The sequence below is a fragment of the Scatophagus argus genome, chromosome 2, assembly GCF_020382885.2.
Source record: "Scatophagus argus isolate fScaArg1 chromosome 2, fScaArg1.pri, whole genome shotgun sequence".
Taxonomy (NCBI): Eukaryota; Metazoa; Chordata; class Actinopteri; family Scatophagidae; genus Scatophagus; species Scatophagus argus.
The window spans coordinates 23558455-23578127 of NC_058494.1; the positions used below are offsets into that span (position 1 = coordinate 23558455).

Sequence of the window (19673 nt, forward strand, 5' to 3'; positions counted from 1 at the left end):
TTGCCAGACTTTTTCTGGTCATAGCTGCTATGTACTGCAATATTATTTGGCAGAAAAATCCTAATGTTGCCAGTACTATCACAACAAACCACTCAGAAAACAGTTTTCAGCTGGTTTATTCAGACACAACTTTACATTCTGATGCAATATTTCCATTATAACTTAAAAACTGCAGTTTCTTCATTCACGTCGGTTCTGTTAGCTTGAGGAAAGCAGCTTTCTGTCCAGCGATGACGTGAATAAGACGCCTGGAAGAGAAACGCAGATCAGACGAGAGCAAACTGTTCGACAGACAGAAATGTGATCCTTTTAGGCCTCAGGTAAAAGTTAGAATCAGGAGCAAACAGCTCTCATACGAGGTGTCAGAAAATATTTTGTTAACTCATCACTGGCTGTACCACACATAATCACCATATAAACACACTGACTTACCTTTAAAATAACCCACATCTGTAGGTCAGTCATCAGCAGGATCTCGACGACTTACTTTGCCCCCAGTTTGCCGAGTCGGCCTGTGAAAAAGAGCAGCTCAGCTTTATTTTACACAAAGAAACTTCATGTGCACATTCAACTACTGCAAGAGCCTCAGAATGAAGCTAGAATCAGGAGCTTGAGTTCAGCTCTCATAGTAGGTGTCAGAAAAGTTTATTTTAGTTTGTCATCACAGGCTGAAAGTAATTCAAATAACAACCACGTAGTGTACATGAACTCACCAGTGCCCAAACCAAGCGAGGTCCTGGTCAACAGGAACACCACACTTAGGGCTTTAAAACCTTGGCCAGCCAGCTCTGAAGCTTTTACTCTGCCCGTTCGTCCCTATCAAACAGAGTGCACGGATTATTCTCGAGCAAAGTGACAATCGCGGAGGTGGAGTCTGCATCCAATAAATGAGCCTCAGAGTCAAGTTAGAATCAGGAGCTGCAGTTCAGCTCTCATAGTAGGTGTCAGAAAAGTTTAATTAGGTTTGTAATCACAGGCTGCAATGGTTTCACAAGCCAAAATATGAACTCACCAGTTCTCGCACCTGGCGAGGCTGTGAACTTTAACCTCAGGACTCATCACTGAGATTAAAGTCAGGCAGCTCGAGGGTCTTCGATCTGCAACGTCCAGCTCACGGTCTCAGCTCACTATGGAATTAAGAGACAAACATGACTTTAAATGTGGCAAAACTGCTCCTCATATGCTTAAAAATGACATTAACAGAGCTGAAGATACCCCTAACTTTAGCAGCTGCTATCCAGCTACTATTATACATAAAGACTACAGGATAAGTTGGTTTGTAAATCACTTGATAGATTAAAGTGTGGGGGAACTAAAATCACGTGTTTAGAGATCTAGGCGTAATATCCCACACAATGACTTAGCTATGTAACGATCTTTTAGCTGCTTCTGTTCCCAAACCTACAAAAGTGCGTATAAGTTGAGGTTTCAATAAATTGCTCTGCTATTAAAAGATAACATTTAATTGTGGCAGATAAGACAGACCGATGTGGTCATTACCCAACACCACATTCTTAATGCAAAAGAAAAAGAAGCCAGATTACGCTTTGTTTTGTGGATGAATGAAAGAAAAGTTAGCTTCTTTACTAAAAGAATATATTGCTACGATAACAAGTCACATTCGACGCTTTCAGAGGCCGAAAAACCACGTCCGCGTGTTTAGTCTGGCCCTTTGCAGAACAACCACGTGTTGTAGTTCAGATCAAGTCAAGTCGGTAAGTTAGCATACGACTTCACGATTTAATACTCACTTGCTTGATTTCTCTTTGGTGACCGGTTAGCCTTCTTTTAGACAAACTGCCCCGCTCGGGTCACATTTGCTGCCATGAGGTTTAGCTTGGAGAAGACAGCCGGGATTCATCTGTGCTGCCATGCTGCCACGAGAGAACTAAAATACCTCAGAGGAGGTTCATATAAACGGCTTCCGTCCAACGGAAAGCTCAAGTCCTATCCGGCTTCCGTCCAACGGAGAGCTAAAGGCCTTCCTCTTTCTAAGCTAGTTGGTTACTTAGCAACGCAGCGGGCTAGTTAGCTACATAGTGGGTTAGCTCGCTAGCTTTCGTTCATCGGACTTGCTGCAAGGACCAAGGTAATTGTCACGCAATTCTCTGGCCATATTCTATGCTTAATGGTGCCCAATTAATCTACTATACTGTACTATCTGAACAAAAATGCTTTTCAACAATTAATCAATGATGGTTTTGTTAGCATATAATCTCCCATGAGTCTTAGGATCGGAAGTTATCTCTGCCTCATGGGAGTTGTAGTTTTCGGAGACTAACTAATAAATTCGTTTCGTTAATAAAAGTAATTTTATCCTAGTTAAAAGGGAGAGATGTGATTTATTTTCCCCCAAACCCATGCAGTAATGGGAACCACATTTATTTATAAAGTGTACAGGATATTCCAGTATCATGTTTCAGCACATTTACAAACCTATTAACTATTTGAACTGTCACTTAGAAACTCAGAACACAAATGTGCAGCTGCAGTAAAAGGCTAAATCATCAGCAGATTGAATTTCTTAACATTTGGAGAGAGCCGTGCTGCTCGTAAATGAAGACAGGCCTTTTAAATCTTATCTGTGTTTATGCACACTGCCAAAGACTATTTCAAAGGCCCCAAATATAAACTCCATTTACTGAATTTACCAATGCTGTCCCAGTTTATTACAGTATAAACAAAGGGAGTGACCGGTCATATCTGTTGCACAATCTGAGTCATTCTTCAAATCAAGATGGATTTGTATTTGGGGCAATAGTTTAATGGCAAAACAATATATATGCACATATTGCCTTATTTTGTCATTTCATGAATCTGTCAAAGAACCACACTGTTAAGAGTCACACAAGGTTTCATTTATACATTTATTCTGATCACAGCTGTACAGGAATGCATCGTCACAGCAGAAACACAACCTAAACCCAACCATGGCACAACAGCCGTCACATCACATCCAGAACTCAACCATAAATGTACAGGCTCAATCAGCTCACCTCAATTCAATGTCTATAATTATTTATCATTATTATTAGCATTATTAGCATTATTATTTTTATTCACATAGGACCATCTGTCTCTCAAATATATCTTTGTTTTCAAAGAGCATAAAAATACAAGTAGAATCTTCATTGGGAACACCAGTGGTTGAGTGGCTGATCCACTGTTTGGCCTACATGGGGGACCACTGAAGGAGGAGCAGAGCCAATTTATTACAGCTTACAAGGGGGGGGGGGGCTGCAGAGAGGGTGATTGATTTTAGGGATCATACAGGACTCACAACTCAACCTATATGCTACTTTTGACGTCACACACACGCACACAGAAGGAGCAAGGGTTTGAAAGGAACCAGAAAAAAATTTTGGACTGGAAATCAAGAAAAAGAAAAGAGACAAAAAAAAAAAAAATACTGAGAATATGAAAGAACAGTACCAAGGCACAGAGAGATGCAGAGTCAACAAAACAGACACAGAAGGAGATAAAAGGGAGGGGAGGTGGGCAGGGGACAAGATGAAGGTGGGCAGATTAGAGGCAGTATCACTAACCAACACTAGAGGGAGCTCTAACAGCTCAAATACCCAGGTATATTATAAACTCTATGTATGTATACTGGATGTACTATATAAAGCATTGAAATATATAGGATTATCTTTTAAAAACACTGTTCACTGCAGCAGGACAAAGGGATACACCGCATGAGTGTGCTTGTATATACCGGGATGTGTCTTTGCATGTAAAGATGTGCATGTAAATGTCTAGATTCATTTCCAAACAAACCTCCATAGATGGAGCTAAACACCAACAAAGCAGAACACCAGCGAGATTACAACCAATGTAATGTAATGTGCATTTGTGTGTGTGTGTGTGTGTGTGTGTTTATGTTTATGTTTGTGTCTCAAAGTTCATGGACACACATCTATATCGTCGTTCTGATCATTAGAATAACTACTGAACGAGTGGGAGGACATTGACGTGAGCATCAGCAGGGACTACACACACTCGTAACGACAACAACGGCAACAATAACAACAACGGCAACAACAACAACATGGAGAGGGACAACACACAGGTCAGGAAGTCCGACTAACCACAATCCTTCACTCGCACAGAAGAGAAATAGAGGCTATGATTGATTTGGAAAAAAAAAAAAAAGCTTCCTTTTTGACATCGCAGGAGTGAGACGGACTCAGAAAGCGGCCAGTCTGTCCATGTGCTTTTAAAAATTCTCTCGGGTACCTCATCCGTATGCGTCTTGTCTATCTATGGAGCTATCTATCCGCCTGTCTGTCAGTCAGTCAGTCAGTCAGTTTATGTGCTTATTTTTGCAAGCAATATGCTTATCTGTCTGTCTCCCTGTCTGACTGAGTAAGGATCTCTGCCAGAGTCTGTAGAGATACAAGGATGACGAAAATGATTGTGCTTCTCGATGCACGCAGCCTTCTGAGGCTGAGCGGTGGCGACTCGCTGGGCTGCAGAGGTCAGAGGTTGTGTGGGAGCGGCCTCCTCGCATTGGGAGGCATACCAGAGCTACCGCACCACACGAAGAGGACTCCCTCCTCAGTGTGCTGTACAAGGCTACATGAGAAGCACTCATGCAGGAGGGACACACTCTTCACCACACACACACACACACACACACACACACACACACACACACACTCACTCACTCTCAGAGCGCCAGTATCGAGCCTTGGGAGAGTTTTCTTGATACACCTACACATGATGGGGGAGAGCGGGAAAAGGTCTTGGTAGAAATGGGACATTGGCAGGAGATCAGTCCAGCATTGCATCCAGTTGGTCTGCCAAGTCGTCAAACATGCTGCCGATGTCATCCAAGATGGAGACTGTTGTCTTTTTGCTGGAAAGAGAGCTGGGAGTTGGACAGCAGAAAAGGAAGAGTTTAGCTGATTATGAAGCAGGCACAGTCGCAGCAGTTGATCAGAGATGTGCAGAATGTGAGAACCCTTAATAACCGCTATGTTCCTCAGCGCAGGCAGACAGAAATGTGATCACTTAAAAATGCTTTAAACCTGCTTTTCTTTTGGGCAGTGGCAGCTGTATCAACTCCTGAGCGAAAGCTTTAGCTCCTTTGCTGCTTAGCCAGTCAGCCTGAATCTGGCTGGTGAACACAGTGGAACTGGGTTTTTAGAGCTTTGCTACTGAAAGCATCCACCTGCTGCGTGAACAATGGTGAGGGTGAACCAAAATAGAAAAGCCAAAATGAGCTGAAGTTCACTACAAAGCTCCATGAAGCTGAAGGCAGTGTTTATCACTAGAGCAAACCCTTTCACATCGTTTTCATATTGTTATTTGATACATTGTTATTATAGAACTATTAATTAGGGCCACTTTATGGTTATGATCCTTCATCACGTCAAACCCCCATTTCCAATAATATTTATGTTTGCATTTTGTCTGCAAAAGTCATTAAATGTATTTACATCCAGGTATTATGTCTATAGGTAGTAGTTTTTGCAGACAGTGGCACAGTCTGCCATTTCTACACTGGATTCAGATTGCTGACATAAGTACCAGAGGTTCACAGCATGCAGTTTGATCTGGCCTCTGTGTCCTTGCACTGTGTCAGAGGTGTATTAAAGCGCTGATAATGCAAAAACCTCCTGCTGCCACACAGGAAATGCAATGCATTTGTTTGGTTGTGCTGCAGGCTGATACACCAGTTGCTCTTCTGTTGCATTTCTGAGAAGGTAGCTTCTCAGAATGTTTGCTGTAGTATTGGGACACAATAATTGTGTCCTATAATGCACTGACTGTTTCCATGCCAACCAAGGTTGTTTTTTTTTCTGAATCAGTCAGCAGTGAAACCTTAAAGAGTGCGTCAGACTCGACTCGACTGGAGCCCCCTCCAGTTTCAGGTTTGTGTTTCCATGAGTTGATTGTGACGTAAGGCTCTAAATACTACAGTGCACATTATGGTAACGATGCCAGCCAGAGGCGCGCATCACAACTGTGGCAAATTTCTGTCGGTTTACTGCTGCAGATAGGGACAAAACACCGTCGCTGCGCTGCTGAACCGGAATCTGAAAGTGAAAGACTGAACGTTTCATCAGGTTTCTGGTGTGTAACGTTTGTCTTTAGCAGGGTTCAAACTCAGTGATTTAATGTTTCTTGGAAGCTGTAGCCGACCTCCCATCATTCACTGAAAGAATATTTTAAAATTTTAGAAAATATGCTTCTTTGCTTTCTTTCTGAAAGTGAGATAAGAACACCATTGCCAGTTTGAGAGCACAGGTTTTAGCAGAGTTGCACTGCTGTGTACTCATTATGGCCTTGCTAACAGACAGACAGTGTGAAATTAAGACTTATATAAAAGAGAGAAATTCTATGTTACAAAAATATAAAGTATAAATACAACCTTTTCCACACACTGCAGTGCAAACATGCAAATGTGCAGGACAACGTACCGATTCAAGATACGGGGTGTTAATTAGCGAGCTTCACAGGTGTTGGTCGTCTCTCTGCTAAACTAGACTAAACGTACTCGTGACTCGCATCGCAAACTTTTCTCTATGTCTTGAAGCTCTTGTGTACACACTGGATGCTTTTACTGGATGCCTGAAATTGAAAAACGTCCTCTCGCTTTGCAGCTCTAGAAAGTACGTGAGGAAAAACCAATTTATGCTCTGATCCTCACCATCGACCTGGAAGCCGGGAAGCAGTGCAGAGAGGCTGTAGTTGGATAGAAATAGCACATTCTGTGGTAAATACTGGAGATTAACTTCATAAATACTCACTCATTTTGAGCGTCCTCCTCTTTGATTTTATGTTCTACAGCCTGCACAGCTGCAGCCAAGGAGGCGCTGGTTTCCTCCAAACGATGCTGTACCTCCTCCTGCGGCTTTACTTCCTCTACTTGACCCTCCACCTCTCTCACATTCTCTTCTTCTCTCTCTTTCTTCATCTCCTCTCCCTCCTTGTGCCTCTTGCGCTCCATCCTCTTCTCCTCTTCCTCTCTCCTCCTTTCCTCCTCCTCCTCCACTTCCCGTCCTCCCAGCAGGTCGATGGAGAGACCGGCGATGGAGGAGCGGGGTGGTTTGACAGGGTGTGGAGAAGGGGTGGAGGGACTCTGAGCCGGAGAGGAGGAAGTGAGAGGGAGTCCCGGAGAGAGGGAGGGAGCAGAAGGGGTGTCAGGAGCTGGAAGAGGGGCGGAGGCAGAGAGCGGTGAGGAGGGCTTGGGAGTCAGGGTGGGGCTGGCTGCAGCTGGGCTGGTAGCAGCAGGACTCGGACTCATGGTAGCTGAAGTTACTATTGCTTTGCCTGGTTTAGGTGCTGTAGGAGGCCCGCGGGGCTTTGGGGACACGGGAGGAGGAACTCGCTTTGGCTCTGGTCAGAGAGAGTCAGAGAAAATCATGCTCTTACAAACTGGCCACGATGGTAAATGAGACATTGTCAAGACCTGCAGGTTGATGCTGGGTACATGGCTGATGTCTTTTCACCTGAAGAATTTTCATTTTACCAAAGAATGGCTTGTTGTACATTTATGGCAAAGTTTGGAAGTAGAAGTAAGAGAACATTAAACACTTGTTTATATGTAATATGTGAGGCTTGACTAAATACCAGAGCTTCAGTTTTTGTGTACATGTACGTGTACTCACCAGGGCTTTGTGCTGTCTCGGTATTATCAGGCCCAGGTATGGGGACCCTCCGGGTCGGAGTTGGGGGGTCAGCTTGTGCCTTCCTCAGGGTGACTGTTGACGGTTTGGGTGAGACAGGCGGCTTCAGAGACTTCCTGGCCTCCATCCACTCACAGCTCTCTTTGTTGGTCTCCGTCCTATCGGACACCTCGGACACCGGCCTCCGCCTCAGGACCACTCCGCCGTTCTGCTGTGGCTCGCTTTTCTCAGTTTTCCGGCTACTGTCTGTTTGACTGCTGGGTAAGTCTGACTGGTTATTGCTTTGAATGACCCTTTCTGCGTGTTCAGATGTGTGTGGTCTCCTGCGTATGGTGTCGGAGCCGGTTGTCATGGTCACAACAGTGGTAGCCACACATGCAGGTGCCTCAGAGTCAGTTGCCAGGGGACGCGGCTTCCTTCGGAGCGTTGCTGTGCCGTCCGTGATCTCCGATGATGAGGAGACCACGGTGGAGCGCGGCCGGGGCTCTGGACGTTGTAGGGCTGGTTCCCGTGGTAACAGGTCAGTTTGACTACCAGGGAGGCCTTCCGGTCCACTGATGGTCCTGCGCCGACTTAAGACATCATCGTCCTCAGATCCGAGACCTCCTGCGCCTGACTGGCGACGAAGGGTAGGCGGACTCACCTGGAGATCACGTTACTGTTATTTGATACTGCTAATAAACATTTACAAATTCTGATTGTCCAAAGCCAATGCAAAGTCACACACACCCACCCACCTGTAGGTAGTTGGTGCTGCCTCCCAGATTCCTCGGCAGGGTTTTGGCCCCACCCACAATGGATGTTTCCAGCATAGCAGCAAGGCTGCGAACACTCCCAGAAGCCCCCTCTGATCTCTCCAGGCCTGCTGAGCCCTGAGATCTTAGAGCTGATCCCAGGCTGCCGCAATCACTGGCTCGCCGCTCTCGATAGGTTGGCAGCCCGAGGAGCCCCTCCCCTTGTCCCTCTCCATCCCCGTCTCCTCCAGTAATGGAAGAACAGGACCTTTTGGGTGGTGTTGGGGGCCGACCTTTCCGACGTGGGCGGAGGGTGACAGATGATTGGCTTCGGTTAACAGTGACATCATTGGGAGTACGTGCAGAGCTGCTGCGGCACACTGTGGCATATCTAGAGTCTGATTCTGAGCCAATTAGACTGTGAGTTCTCCTTCGCTCTTCCTCCTCGCTGGGCAGGCGGAGCAGCGGTATGGAATCTGCTGCCGCCATCTGGGTGGAGGGACGCGGCCGAGCCCTTGGGGAGGCCTGCTGGGTGCGGCCGTGTGGAGGGGTTTGTGGGGGAGTTTGTGTTGGTGTGTGGGGAGGGGTCTGTGAACGTGTGATACCTGGGCGAGGTTTGGCCAGTGGGCTGGGGGCTCCGTCCCTCTGCTTCCTCACCTCCCTCCTCGGCTCTGAACCGCTGCTGCCACCTGGACTTGATGGAGGTGTAGAGGGGCTCAGAGGGGGCTCAGAGCTACTTTCTCCTCTCTGCAGCTCCTTCAGTCTCCTCACTCCCAACATCAGCTTCTTCTGATGGCCTGAGGGATGTGGAGGAAAAGGTATTGTCAAGTCAAAAGACAATAAAAACATATTTAGACTTAAAAGTCAGAACAGAGTATTTGTTCCTGCAACATGGCAAATGGCGACCATCATGCAGTAGTAGTCATGAATCTTATTATCTGATCCAGAGGTTCCCAATCCCTGGTCTGTGGACCAGTACCAGGTGAAACAAATAGGAAAAGTAACCATAATGAAATACATGATAAATGAATAAATAATCTATTCATTTTCTGTGTAATATGTACATTGTATTTCTTATTTTGTAGTATGATGATTCATTCTTTTAACAAAATGAATGAATATGAAACTCAGTAAATTACTGCACTGTACTGATACAATAATAGACCTTTAGAACTTTATGTGTAGTAAACTGACACAAAACTGACTTGGGATTAAGATTTCTAAAATAACATCTTTACAGACAGATGTTTAATCCTGAAAGTTTAGTTATGACTGATGTGTCTTTTATTCATAAGTCTTGATAATTCGGACTAGTTAGTCTAGTCTTGATAATTCTACTCGTCATTTACACGTAGTGAATGCAACTCATTATACAGATTTATTTCACAGCTTAATATTTTGGCCGTGACGTACCAAGCTTAGTGATGCCAATCTCTTGAAGATCCTCGAGGCTGATGTCAGAGATGAAGTCAATGTTTTCATACCCGTTCTGCACCAGAACCTGATAGTACTGACTAAGACCCAGGTGAGACAGCCAGTCCGCCAGATTGGCCTAAAACACACAGGGACACAAAGTTAAAAAGTTGGAGCACTGATCAGAAGACACGGAGAGGGATTCCACTGCATTGTGCTGCATGTGTATGTGCTTGTGTGCGTTCAGCCGCCAAAGCTCAACATCTTCCTCCTTCTCTTTTTGTTTTAACTTGGTATAGTACACGTGAGAGGCTTACAGGCTTGTGGTCTGGCAGCCAGTCTGTGGAGGGCAGCTTGCTGATCTCTGATGTTAACTTCTTTCGATGTCCAGGCTTCATGACCCCAATTGCCGTCAGGTCCTTCAAAGCAAAGCACACTTAGTCCCATCGGGAATTCGGCACATCTACTGGAGGTGTTTTCTTCTTTTAAATGTAAACAATTTTATACGCATGTTTGACATCTGCGCATAAGCTGCGTGTGATACGCCTTAAGGAATATTTTGCTTTGGATAATCTCTGATGAGTGTCCCCTGCCCTTAGGGGGTTTACGTCATACCACTGTTTCCGCTTCAATAAACACACACACACACACACACACACAACCACTAAGGCACTAAAAACACACTCAAGGACAAACACGGAGTAGCGTTAGCAGCACAGACTGGAACACACAGCCATGTGTGAACACAGGTATGTAAATGAAGCAGACAGAGTATGAGGAGTGACTGGTTGAGGCTCAGGACTCACACCGGGGGGTCAGGTGACAGAGACAGGAGGGTCATGATGACATCATCCAGGTCAGTGGGGAGCTGATTTGAGAGCTGTGCTGGGCGGAGCCTTGACAGACAAGGGGCGGGGCGTGAGGGGGTCAGGGGTCATGACCTTACCTCGGGGGTCATGCGGCTAATGGTGTCTAGATCATATCCCGCGGTGAGGAAGTGGGTGGTGTAGAACTGCAGCTGAAACTCACCCAGCCACGCCACTACTGCCTGCTTCTAGAACACAGAACACAGAACACTACTGCCTGCTTCTAGAAGAGTCCGCAGGCTTCTTCTAGAGCACAGAGCACAAACCTGTTCTAGAGCACAGCATGGCAGCCTGCTCTGGAACACAGGAGAGAAGACTGTTCTAGAAAACAGCTTGGACGGTTCCATTGTGATTCTAAAGTGTAATCATGCTCCACAGTAAACCCTAGAAAGCATTTACCATCATGGAATGGGAACCTGTTCTGGAACAGGCTACAGAGAAGTAACGCTGCATTTTTGCACGAAGCCAGCACGAATACGAAGAGCAATACCGGTTAAATTTATTCTAAAAACCTCTTTCGAAGACACTGATGCTAAAATACGCAGTCCGATCACTTCAGAGTTTTCAGGAATTATAAATCAGTCTGTCTAGGTGCACATTACTCCAAAACCAAACTGTGCGTAATTCATAAAGGTTCATATAAATAGCGAGACACGTTCCAGACTGGCCACAGGCGTTCATTTGTACGTGTTGAGATTCCTGTGCTGAGACCACATGGTACAGTCCAGGTAAATTCATGGGGTTCTCGACATTAAAACATTTGAAAACATGAGCCATGTGTTTTTCCAGAAATGGGAACAGCTATATCACATTACATTTACACTTTCACAGAGCTCACGCTCGACAGTTTTTCCTTTCAGAACCATTTTCTGTGGAAGATGCAAGTAGAAAATACTGTTCTGAGTGAGAGCTCCTGATTATAAACTAAAAGTTTTCCAAAGGTTTCCATCGATGGGTCTGTCAACTTTGTCAGCGCCGTTAAATATCTATTAATCTGTACTGTGTGCAGCGGCAGTCGGAGTGGTGGAGATCGCAAAACTATAACAAAACAAAAAAAACAAAAACCTCTAACTTGGCCAGATACCACAAGATGCCATAAAGGGAGACTGCATTTTATTAATGTGGATTAACGGACATCTTTTGATTTCAAATTAGAGTAGTTACAATGCAGTGGCATCCATGCTACATTTTGTGAGCACATGGACCGACCAGTGAGGACACTGTAAGAACACTGCTTCTGCTGTCGCCTGGCAACCAGAAGATGCTTGATTCTAGAACACAGAGAGAGAATTTAACCCTCAGCTTCATGAACACGTTCTAGAGAGTGGCAGAGCGGCAACATGTGGGTGCCCGGTGTCTCACTGTGGTGTGAGGGAGGGAGGGAGGAAGGGAGGGAGGGGGAGGTGGACAGAAGGCAAGACAGTAACTGACTCTTCGATGTGTCTGTCACTCTGCCTGTCTCCATGGTGACACACTCACATGCCCATCATCAGGGTGTCATCTGTTCAGGTGCAGCACAACCACCCTGGCACATACCTCACAGTGCCCACCGAACCCACCCCTGTAGATGTCTCTCTCTCAAGCCAAAGCACCGGTTGAGAGGAAATGAGAGCAATATAAAGAGGAGGCGCCCGAGTGAACCGATCTGCCATGGAAAAACTCACTTTCCCATCATCCTCCTCTGCCTTCCGCTCAAACGACCGCTGTTCGTGAACCGTGCAACTCGAAGAGCCTTGGGATGGTGGTGAAAAGGACAGACAAGGGAAGGAAACGGGGAGGAAAAAGAATAAAACACATTACATTTAGCAGTAAAGGACGATTTTGCTTTACTGTTTTGTGTTTCATTAATAATGACTAATTTTCATTCTTCATGAATCATGCGTTTCTATCAGCAAGTTTTTTGTTTTAATTTGCATAAATGGAATTTCAATCTAAAAAAAACAGCATAGCCCTCAGTAAGATCCAGGCAGTTCTGTCACATGACATACATACTACTTTATTTCCTTATAGTGCTTTAGTGACTTTGTAAATGATGATTATAAAGGTACATGTAATAATTTACTTATTATAGTGAAAATGGAGTCTGCTATACTTTAGGAAATGAAAAGCTCTACAGATCTTCTGGATGCGAGTTCTAGTCAGTTAAGAAATTAAGGAACCTGGAAGTGAAAACCTTGTTCTTTAACTGTTTTCTTGTTGTTTTTTATTTAAATGCGGTAAAGCCAGGAAATGGTGTCACCTAATAATCAAGTGCAGTCTTTGAAAGGAAGAAGACGTGCAAAAATCAGGCTCATATTGTCTGTGTGGTCCTTCACAACAATTTTGGTGGGAGCTTCCATGCTTGGCTGGCTTTGTGGTGTTGTTTTAGCACTACACTTCCCACACATCACTTAAACATTAGAATTACAGCAGATTAAAATATGCTAATTTGTATTCTTCTTTGAAAGTGAGGTTACAAAACCATCTACCAGTACTAGAACCCAGAATTCAGTGGGATAGCTGATAAATGTTTCCATAGCCCCAAGCTAACTTTGGCTCATTAATGCCTTGTCAGGGACGTTTACAAGCTTAGAATTGGACCTGATCCAATATAATTGTATATATAAAAAGTAACTCATTGTACTTAGTGGTAGATGAAAGATCACAAAACTTGCTGAACCAAACTTTAAGAAATGACATCAGATTTTTAGCAGACTCACAGGAGTTTTACATCTCATTCTCATTCTGATGTTGATGTTATCTTAAAGCACTCGCCTCAGTCTATCCATATTCTGAATTTGGATTTTTGCGGTCTGTCTATCCGTCTATGGCGGCTATCAGTGAGACAGTCTAATTAAGCCGTCTGTGCTTATTACAAACAGCTAAGGCCTAAAACTCCTGAGAACCAAAAAGTATGAAAGAGCAACCAGTCCCACGCTGTTTAAAACAGCATTTTAAAGCAGCTCTTATAAATAAAGCATAAGTTAAATTACTACTATACAAGTGTGGGGGCGGGAAATGCTGCTTGTGCCTGATGTGAGCAGACAGGTGGTCTTTAGAGGGCCAGGTTGTCTAAAAGTGAAATGAAGGAATAATGATTCATAAATGCAGCGATCCAAACAAGCCCTGAGGTGTGTGTTGTACTGATGAACATCACTTTCATCTGTTTTTTAGCTGCTATCTCTTTACTACACACAGAATCACTGGATCACCTGCACATATACTGTATGTTTACTGTTATCATCAAGTGAAGACAAACTTTGTTAAATCACTGCGATTGATCAGTTAGCAGACAGCAGAAGCAAACCAGACTTTGAACTCAGATGAAACTGGAAACGTTGAGAAAAGCCAGAGATATTGCTTGACTGTTGAGCTTGTGTGAGCTTGTGTGCTTACTCGCTGACTGCTCAACAGACTGCGACTGCTCCAAGAGATGCTCCTTGGCTTTTACCGACTGCGACAGCACGGTGGCCAGGAGCTAAACCGCAAACACACACATACACACACACACAGACACACAGAAACATTTACTCAAGCATGATCATTCAAATCCCAGAGGTGTCCTGTGACTCAGCACAGTGGACCAAGTGCTCATGTTATAGACACATTCTGACTTGTTTCCCTCTTCTTGCTGCAGTTTACCAATACAACAGAAATAGAAAAGACGACGAAGCATAATATGGGAACACCGTTAAATGTGGCTAATTGCTAACTGAGTATTTTTAAGGTACCACCTAAAAATAGCACAGAGGAAGCACAGAGCACTGAACTCGACCACATCCAACACCTTTGGGATGAACTGGAACGGAGATTGTGAGCCAGGCCTTTTGGTCCAACATCAGTGTGTGACCTCACAAATGCTCTACTGCATGAATGAGCAAAAATTCCCACAGAAACACTCCAACATGTTGTGGAAAGCCTTCACAGATGAGAGGAAGCTGTTATAGCTGCAAAGCCGTCTCTGTGTTTAGAATGCAAAATCATTAAATTCCCTGTTGGTGTAATGGTCAGGTGTCCCATTACCTTTGTCTATATGGCGTATATTCACTGGAGCTGACAGGGAGCCACTCACATTTTGTAGTTGCAAAAAACTGTTGCAACTAATATTTTATTCTACTCTAGCGAGATGTACTGTTTATACATTTTTGCTGAAACTTTTATGTTCTTCAGAAATGTAACACAATATAACAAAACTAATCTAACACAAATTAGAGGAGGTGAGGTGCAAAAAAGAAAAAAATTTCATTAAAGAAAGTGACGACGATCTCGCCAACGGAAAAACAAACTGTGCAGGAAGCAGAACTGTGGTTAAGTTGGTAAGCAGACTTGTGTTTGTTTCCTGAAAATGTTTAGCTGCTTCCCAGAAACAATGTGCTTTTGGTTTGTAAAGATCCAGCAGTAGAGTGCACCTGCACACAAACAGGTGCAACGGCAAGCTTACCTTGACCCCTTCGGCTTGTGCGTGCAGGCCGGGAGCGTTAAGGCCGTGTGTGTTGACTCCTGGTGTGCTTGCCGGGTGTGGACTGGGTGCAGGGGTGGTCAGAACATGTGTGTTACCAGAGCTCTGCAAGCTGCTTGATGACCGAACACTTCCGATGCTGCCCACGCTGCCACTGCGTTCGCCACCTCCACACACAAACACACACATCGCAGTGCTGTGTAATACACACTTTCACATTGTTTCACACTTTTTCCCAAATACACACTTGTGAGTTTACCTGCCAGCGGTTTGCGTAGCACCCAGATATCCTCACTGGTGCTGCTCTGCTGTCCCAGAGTTGGGGACCCTTGAGGACTCGGCTCTGCGGTCCGCGAACCTGTCTCACACACACACACAAACACGCACACACACACACACACACACACACACACACACACACACACGTACCACATTTGTTACCACAACTGTCATCTATTTTTGAAGAAAGCCATACACACACAGAAACACACACACACTGTACATATATATATATATATATATAAATATATACTGTATACACACACACACACATATATACACATATATATATATATATATATATGTATATATAGTATCTTAAACTAATAATGTTTAAACTTGAGACTAACTTGAGATTAACAGATATTCCATTGTTCAAGACTTTATTTTAACTAAAACTACAATGATTCAGGCTAGATTACAGGAAAATGTATATATAATTGAGTAATGACTAAATAAATGACTAATGCCTCCCAGTTGGATATAATATGTACAGTATATAAAATTATATAAACCTGCTGCCTTTAATTTAAATATTTCAGTTAAAGGGTCAGTTCACTCAAATTACAAGAAAGCTACAGTATTCCAGCGTAGTTGAAGAGAATTGATACTGCATGGAAAATTTATCAGTTTCATTGTATAGGTGACTGTGAAATGACAACATCTATCTTATCTTATCTTGTGTTCTACTATAAATCATTAATCCATAGACTTAACTGTGGTTGAGTTACACTATTTTTAACCTTGATTATAAAATAATTAGAATGAAACTAATGAAACAAAATTCCAGGAGAAATCTGCCACCATGGCTAGACACCATTTGGAATAAATGGGAAAATCTACCTTTTTGTCATTAGGGTGAACTGATCCATACACCGAGACACACACACACACACACACACACACACACACACACAGATATATTATATGTAGCTGCTGGTGCTGGAACAAGCAGATAGATGAGGATTAGATAGCTAAGGAAAGGATTCTTATATGTGATTTATAGTGACACTACATTATGTACCTGTCTGACTCTGCTGCTCCTGAGAAGTGGAGAGAGGAGGAGGAGGAGGAGGAGGAGGAGGAGAAGTGGACAGAGGAGGAGTAGACAGAGAAGGAGGAGAGATGGGAAGAGGAACGTACCCAAAGGAGGAGAACCGAGGGAGGGACTGTGTGTTGGGGTGAGGGGGAGGAGGGGGAGGCAGATGCAGGGGGAGGACTTTGGAGGGGGGGTATGAGTGTCCGTTGACCGAGGCAATGGGACAGGGGTTGGACCTGCGGAGCAGGAGGGTGTGGCACTGCTGGGAGGGGGAGTAACCTGGACACAAGCCAGGAGGAGGGAGGTGCAAAACAACAACAACACAACACAACAACAACAATAACTGATCAGTCAACTTGAAACAAAACAAATCTAATCAGATTTGAAAATGTATAAAATAATAACTGATTAAAAATAAAATATAAGAATACATCCATATATCCACATGGAATATATATATATATATATATAATTATAAATTAAAATATAATATCACTGTAGCAACACAGCAAACAAACAATATGAACAAAAGCGCCACAGTCTAGAGCAGGTTGGATAGACGGGTTTATTGTGGGAGATGACAGAAGGAGCACAAATATAAAGGAAAAAAGTAGGAGGAGGGCTGACAGCCAGTAGGGAACAGGATTTGATCAATGGAGATGATTGACAGGTTGGGAAAAAAAAACGGATGGGTTGCGTAAAGAGGCTGATGATACTGCAACTAGCTACAACTTATGACCAGCTATAGCTACAGAACAGCTGCTGAACTCACATACATGCATAAGCACTCACTCATTACACACACACACACACACACACAGCTGTGATGTGGGTGGTCACCTGCCCTCTTGATGACTTCCACCATGTTGGAGGGGAAGTAGCCCACACGGTCATTCCCTGTGCGGTTATCGTGAATACAGCCTTTCCATCGGCCATCAGAGTGCTGCTCCAAAACCTTTCAACACACATGAACACACACAGAGAGGTATTCAGGATTCAGGAAAAGTTTTTAAAAAACCCATTGTCCTGTGGGGTTTCCAAAGCCACGTGACATATGGACTATGTTAATCAACGAGTGACTGGTGACAAGCACAAACCAGTTTCGAATTAGCACCTTACAAAATCAGGTCACTCAATCAAAACTTTAAATATGTCTTTGCAAGTAAACACCTTAGTAACATATATAAATAGGCTAGAAAGAAACATCTGTAGAACCATTCAGTCAAAAATAATCAGCCAAGTAAACAGGAAGTCACTGGAGAGTCATAACATAAGTGCCCAAAATGACAGTTTTAGGGGAATTCTTGTCAAATGTAGGTATGACTATTTAAAACTGCATTGCGTGTTTCAAAGTTACCCGTTAAAAGGTAATAACATGGGTAATAGACCTTGGAGTCTTTCTTATTTTGTCTCTGGATTCAGGGAGCCTGGTCCGACTCACAGGAAGTAGGATAAAGGTATAAGATGACTATTTCAGTCCGGCTTACACTATCTGCATATTACCAATTTGCAAGGGCACCTTCGTTGTATCCTGCATACAATCAAGTAAGAGTGCTTTTCTCCACTATACCAAAATAATAATTTTGGGTTCTGCCAGACCTTTCTCAACCACTGGTATTAATAAGAAATATGAAGAAGTCAGGCTAACTCTGGCTATGCAAGACTAAGCCAAACTTTCAAATCCAAGTAGTCACAAGCTGATTTTAAGCAGAAAAGACTGTTTTTACACCTAATATATACTTTGTTGGGGAAACAATGACCAGTATTAACATAATCAAAAACATAAAGTATTAGCAAGCTAATGTTAGCCTTTGAATTTACTTCAGTTAGATAAGTAGCAATTACACATTAGGCTACTGGTTTTTGGTAAACTAGTAGTAGTGGTGTTATTATTTCATTCAACTAATAAACAGGGGTTTGATTGTGTGTAGTGCAGTCCCATTTTAAGTTAGTAATGTGCTAATCCTCTCTAAGTAAAGACTTAGCTAACAAGCTTAACAAGTTTGAAGAGAAGGTGCAACTGGTTCCTTATAGGCCCATATAAATGAAAGTTACACAAAAACTTTTGCTCGTGTTGAAAACAGTGTCCATATGTCTACATAAGGTAGCGTGGACTATTCATCGACTGATGGATTTCAGTAGGCAGACATGCAGTACTTTGAGAACAGGTTGGGAAGTTCATTGTATTTTGGGGACGATGACTAGATATATGTACCGTGATAATGTCTCCAGCTTTGATGTTGAGGCTGGTAAGGTCGTAGTTGTTGCAGTAATCCTTCAGTGCACGCACCTGCATGGCAGCTGAAGCATCTACATGACAAGAGTTTAGTGTCAGAGAGCAGCAGACTTGAGTGGAGTGAGGTAGTGGTAATAACAGGCTTATCAAAAAGTATCTCTCTCATTACTGGTGATTTCAGCCACAGTATTACTTAGTAGTGGATTGTGACTAAATGCAGTGGTAGCATAGCAGTATTGATGAACTCACCTCTCAGCAGCTGTTTGATCTCTCTGCTGGCCTGCGTGGTGGTGAATTGGTTAACGATGTCCAGGGCAGTTTGACTCAGAGTGTTTCTCACACCTGCACTGATGCCACTCTGGGTGAAAACATAGAAGAAAAACACGATAAAAGCTGGAATGTGAAATCGTATCACACTGAGTTTATAATAGGGATGCACTGTGCGCTCAGGCTGGCTGTAAGCTCACACCTGCTGCCAACATTGGACGTGCGTGCTGCGTCAACAGCAACATCAAAAATTCATCTCAAGGTGACAAAAGGATTAAAAACTGAAACAGAGCTGGTTTGAGTGTTGCATGATAGGCAGGATGCTAACCAGAAACAAGCTAACATATCCCACAGGCTTAATCACACAGCTCAGTGGGACGAATGCCAAGTGCCGAGGTGTAAACTCGCTCAGCTGAGGGGAGGCAGCTTAAACAACAGTTGCTTTTGTAAACACATTAAGCAGACAGACAGAGACAGACAGACAGGCAGTTTGACTTACGTCCAGCAGCAGGCGCACTACCTCTGTCTTCCCACAGAGGGCCGCCTGATGTAGTGCTGTGCCAGACTCGGACTGTCTGTTGATATCTATACCAGCCTGAATCAGCAACCTGCAGCACAAAATAATAAAATTCACTTTTTATTTCATACAGAATAACACAAATGAAAAATAGAAGCAACATATATATCATGCTTGAAAGACATTAACTGAGCAAAAGCAATGTGAACCTCTGTGTGTTTTAGTTCATAACAGATTTATAGATCATAAT

General features: G+C 43.6%; 1 protein-coding gene, 1 long non-coding RNA gene and 3 other non-coding genes across 6 annotated transcripts in view; all 5 read right to left on the minus strand.

Annotated features, from left to right (window-relative positions):
* Positions 1–100: 100 nt before the first annotated feature.
* On the minus strand, positions 101–2113 carry LOC124049844. Its single transcript, XR_006841483.1, has 5 exons — positions 1752–2113; positions 1013–1127; positions 714–816; positions 433–512; positions 101–248 (listed from the first exon to the last, which is right to left on the minus strand). It is a non-coding gene; the product is annotated as an uncharacterized LOC124049844 (long non-coding RNA).
* On the minus strand, positions 312–394 carry LOC124053921. The gene has a single exon (XR_006842267.1). It is a non-coding gene; the product is annotated as a small nucleolar RNA SNORD60 (small nucleolar RNA).
* Positions 581–670, minus strand: LOC124053933. The gene has a single exon (XR_006842269.1). It is a non-coding gene; the product is annotated as a small nucleolar RNA SNORD60 (small nucleolar RNA).
* LOC124053927 lies at positions 890–979 on the minus strand. The gene has a single exon (XR_006842268.1). It is a non-coding gene; the product is annotated as a small nucleolar RNA SNORD60 (small nucleolar RNA).
* Positions 2114–2852: 739 nt separating the features above from the next.
* The window catches only part of LOC124049845 (caskin-1-like), a 32204-nt gene continuing 15383 nt past the window's right edge, over positions 2853–19673 (minus strand). The window contains exons 7-21 of one of the 2 annotated variants that reach the window (XM_046371931.1): positions 19406–19514; positions 18889–18997; positions 18619–18713; positions 17244–17358; positions 15345–15443; positions 15068–15252; positions 14023–14104; positions 12312–12379; positions 10728–10835; positions 10099–10200; positions 9782–9920; positions 8372–9165; positions 7617–8277; positions 6756–7344; positions 2853–4870 (exon numbers count right to left, since the gene is read on the minus strand). In XM_046371931.1, the coding sequence (XP_046227887.1) occupies positions 4774–4870; positions 6756–7344; positions 7617–8277; positions 8372–9165; positions 9782–9920; positions 10099–10200; positions 10728–10835; positions 12312–12379; positions 14023–14104; positions 15068–15252; positions 15345–15443; positions 17244–17358; positions 18619–18713; positions 18889–18997; positions 19406–19514 (3352 nt within the window). In that variant the 3' untranslated portion in view covers positions 2853–4773. The remainder of the gene's footprint in view (positions 4871–6755; positions 7345–7616; positions 8278–8371; positions 9166–9781; positions 9921–10098; positions 10201–10727; positions 10836–12311; positions 12380–14022; positions 14105–15067; positions 15253–15344; positions 15444–17243; positions 17359–18618; positions 18714–18888; positions 18998–19405; positions 19515–19673) is intronic. The other variant, XM_046371941.1, reaches the window with a different exon arrangement.